Raw genomic sequence first — 4,043 nt, 5'->3', positions numbered from 1 at the left:
AGGTCCTCATTGCTGTCTGGAGCCCTCCGTGACCAGGAACGGGCAGTGTGTGCCTCCAGTGTATCCCATCTCTGGATGTGCCAGGGCAAACACCAAGCTCACAGCTGGCCCAAGTGAGTAACAGTTCTCCAGCCGTTCGTTCAGACAAGACAAACAGCCTTTCTTTTTTGCCCTGTGTCAGTGCAGTACAAAACAATCAGCTCCTTGGACTGAGGAGCCTCGGACTGAGGGAAAGGCGGCATTAAGTACCTCAGCCTTTTCCTTGGCCTTTGGCCCTGTTTCCCCCTGCCTCCAGTAAAGGATGGAGATTCTCCCTAGACTCCTTTTGTGGGTAATGCATTTCTCAAAACATCTTTGATTGTCTTTGAGGGCAGCAGCCAGATTCAGTTCCAGCTGGGCAGTCTCCTTCTCCCTCCCCTGCGGGAGCCCCGCCCTCCGGAGGGGAGATGTGGGGGCGGGGCGTTCCAGGGGGAGGGGTGAAACGCCGGGGGCGTGGCTGCGATGGGGAGGCCGGGCTGTGAGGTCACAGACCCCCGCTGTGCCTCTCCGTGATGTGCTCTGCTGTGCCGCGGGCACCACTCTGGCAGTGCCAGCAGCAGCAGCAGCAGCATGGTGCAGGCGTGGGGGGCTGTGGCCCCCACCCACCTCCTTCTTCTCCTTCTCCTGGTGGCCCTGCAAGCCTGGGAGGCACAGGCTGCTCCGTGGCGAGCGCGGGAATTAGGTAGGCAGACGGGCAAGGGATGGCACCCAGCCCTGGGCAGCATGGAGCGGAGCCCACCGCACCTCGGGGTGGCAGCAGGGCCAGGGATGTAGTGGGGCAGGGCCGGGAGAGCAGCAGGGCTGGGCTGAGACGGGTGGGCTGTGGCCAGCTCCTCGGGCAAGCGGGAGGCAGACGCCCTGCAGGGAGGCACAGGGGCTGCAGCCGCTGCAGGGGGCTTTTGCAGGGGTCACTGCAGGTCACTGGGAAAGAAGTAGCTCACAACATCTAATGGAAACGTGCTTGATTACAGCTGTGCCTGTAGGCGACGGCCACCAGACTTCTCAGCCTGATCTTGTCCGGGAACCTCAGGGCGATCCCACAGGTATGTCACGTGAATGCACGAGCATTTAGGGTTTCATATTCTGTTCCTATGAAATTGTACTTAATAATTTCTTGGCATGTGCTCTGACATGCAGAAGAGCAGAGAGGGAATGGGTCAGGCTGAGTGATGTCCCCTGGGGCACTCTGCCTTGGGAAGCTGTCTTTGCCAGACTCTGCGAGCCTGTGCTGCTTCAGGTGCCTGCTGCAAAGCCAGCGGGCTTGTTGGGGTTGAGTTTAGAGCTGGTGGGAGCTCCAGGGAGTCCTTTCTCCCGACAGCTCCGTGCATGGGTTGTTTTGGATCAGCATGTTCCAGGCACCCAGGAACTGTCTGCACGATGCTCCTGAGTGGAAGGGAGAGAGGAGTGCCATGGAGCAATCCCGCGTTTGAACTGCATTCCCTGCCATTCAGCTCTGAGGAAGTCTACTGAAATATTTCACGGGAGCTGCTCTCTTCTGTTTGTTTCCAGAGGTGGTGGGGGGTGATGGATATCCAGCTTCCCGGCTGGGTGCCTGGGCTGAGGCGCAGGGAGATCGCATGGGTACGTCATGGCTTTTTACTGCCTTTGAGAGCTGCCAGCTCAAAGCCCAAATGTGTGCGGGTGTGAGAATATAGACCTGCATTGTGTGTGCCGTGACATTCCGTGATCCCTGTGTATGTTCTGCTATTCAGTTATGGTGGTGTGTATCACAGTGTATGATGGAAACGTGTCATGGGTGTTTGGTTGCAGATGTGGCTCCAGCTCCTCGGCTGAATCCTGCGCTGGAGCTCAGCTGGCATCCCAGGGGTGAGTAGTCAGTCTTGGCTGACTTCACAGGCTAAGCTCTCGTTTTCAGTATTTTAGTAGTGAGAAATCTAACTGGATCCTTTCTGTTAAGGTCCTCAAAGAGCAAAGTATAAAGCCAGCCTAGGGCAATCTTCCCAGCAGTCATCAGAAGTCCTAAAGGAAATCCTGGGACAACTGGAGAAAGCGGCACATGGTGGGTGTATATCACTCTTAAGCAGGAGGCTTGGGAAGCTGAGCTTGTAGACACCTGTATGGACAAGCCATAGGCAGCACAAGCAGAAAGGGCTCGATGAGAGCCTCGCTGCACTGACACTCGATTGCACACCTCGCAGGTGCTGGTGAGCTGCAGAGATGGTGCAGAGTCTCTGCTGCCAGTTGTGGTTGCAGCTGAGTGCCAGGCACAGCTGCTGCCCCAGTTATCCCATCGCTGGCCAGAGCTGTTCTGGGCAGACGCTGGTATCCAGCTGGCAGGAACTGGTGGTGCTCACACCTTGCTGCCAGTGGCCGGAGGGGAGAGAGCCCTTGGGCGGCAGAGAGGATGCGCAGGCAGCTTGGGGTCGCTGAGACCGGCAGACTTTGCCGGGGCTGCAGGCATGCCCTGGCCAGGGTCGGAGCAGCCCCGACTTCACCGCCTGGTCCAGCCCCGTTGTTGTCCTTGATGTTTGAGGACTGTGTGTGACAGCTCGTGGTCAGGGACAGGTGAAAGCTGGACACCCAGCTTGAGGCCGGACAGCTACCTTGAAGGCAGCTGAAATGAAAGGCTGTGAATTTTAGCTCTCTGTGTGTAGTTGTGTTTTAGATACCTTGGTTGTGGCTTTCCTCTTGTTTTGGGGGGCTGTGGGCTCTTCACTGCCACTTGTGAAAGTGCCCAGAACATGGTTGCAAGAGCTTGGGGTTCATTCCACTGCGTGGGGCTGTTACCCTTAGTGTGTGATGGGGCTGGCATGATGGGACGTGCTGCTCCGAAGGGCTCTTTCCCCAGCTGAGTTGGCTGCAGCGTCCTCCTGTCCTCTCTGAAGGAAGTAATTTACCGTCACCTTGCAGTTTGCCCAAAATGAACTGAGTGGAATGCGAACAGGAAGATGACGTGCAATCTCCCAGTCTCTCAGCAGGTCAGGTTTTCCCATCTACTGGTAAACTGGAAAGTGTCCAGGGCTTAAATTTTTTCCGTGAATGACACATTGTTTGGACCAGTGATGAGGTGCACCCCCAAACGCCCAGGCTTTGTTTCTGAGTGTTATTAATGTATTTTGCCTCCTGAAGATACCGTGTTCCTGAGGAGGAACGGTTACTTCTACTTAAACTGACCCCCTTTCTTTCTAAAGAGATGGACCGTGAGACCGTGGAGAAGGAGGCGCTTGAGGAAGGAGGCAGTCCCTCATTGCCAGTCTCTGATGGAAAAACAGGGGCAATTCAACCAACCGGCGTGCCAGGTAATTGCTGCCCCTGGGTCATCCAGTGTCAGATCTCAAAATCCCTGGGTGTCTGCAGGCTCTTCCCCTGCTGCCGGCTACTGCACATGGTGTCAGCAGCCGAACTATGAGTACAGAGCAAGTGTTCTGAAGGGAGCCAGGAGCGGCTCTCTGAGGATGACTGTCGTCTCGGGGGTGTGGAGGTTCTTGCCAGCAGTGTGCCAGAGCGACACCGGTAACCCTCTGTGGATGTGGTGAAGTGCTCGCCTCCCACCGCACCCCTTTCCCAGGAATTTCAGAACCCTGCCATTTTGGGAAGGAGGCCATCTGAACCACATTCAGTAGATGATGGGAAATGTGACTCTTGATCGAATGGACCTCCCTCAGTACCCGCATCGCAGAGCTTGCCGTGCGTCCCTAGAGGCCCTAGGCCCAACAGAGGGGGATCCCTGCTGTGAGCTGAGGGGCAAAGGGATTCACTGGCAGATGAGGCACAGGCTTAGAGGGCACCTCTGCCTGCAAGTGGTGCCCACGGTGGAGAAAAGGCAAAGGGGGAGAGCAATGTTGAGGTGTCTCGTGAGAGGGCCTGACTCCGTCCCCTCGGGGTGTGGGTGCTGGGCTGGGGAGGGAGAGCTGGGGGTGGCACTCCCTGATGCAGGGATGGAGAAAGAGAGGCTCCAGAGTGCATTGGTTTGCAATGGCTTTGGGAGTTTCCTTTGTTTCTACTGAAACATTGCAGGCCCAGGATGTTCACTCCTTCAGAGA

General features: G+C 56.6%; 1 protein-coding gene across 1 annotated transcript; it reads left to right on the top strand.

The window, feature by feature from the left end:
* Positions 1-607: 607 nt before the first annotated feature.
* On the top strand, positions 608-3,536 carry LOC148050012 (uncharacterized). The gene is made up of 6 exons (XM_087745558.1): positions 608-721; positions 1,011-1,082; positions 1,810-1,866; positions 1,958-2,059; positions 3,192-3,299; positions 3,358-3,536. The coding sequence occupies exons 1-6, from the start codon at positions 610-612 to the stop codon at positions 3,534-3,536; spliced, it is 630 nt and encodes a 209-aa protein (XP_087601684.1). The 5' UTR covers positions 608-609.
* Positions 3,537-4,043: the final 507 nt, after the last annotated feature.

Source organism: Nipponia nippon, unplaced genomic scaffold, assembly GCF_047370975.1.
Source record: "Nipponia nippon isolate SJK-2023a ecotype South Korea unplaced genomic scaffold, ASM4737097v1 scaffold_97, whole genome shotgun sequence".
Lineage (NCBI taxonomy): Eukaryota > Metazoa > Chordata > Aves > Pelecaniformes > Threskiornithidae > Nipponia > Nipponia nippon.
Note: the sequence above shows the minus strand (reverse complement) of the source record. Positions and strands in the feature narration are given on the sequence as shown.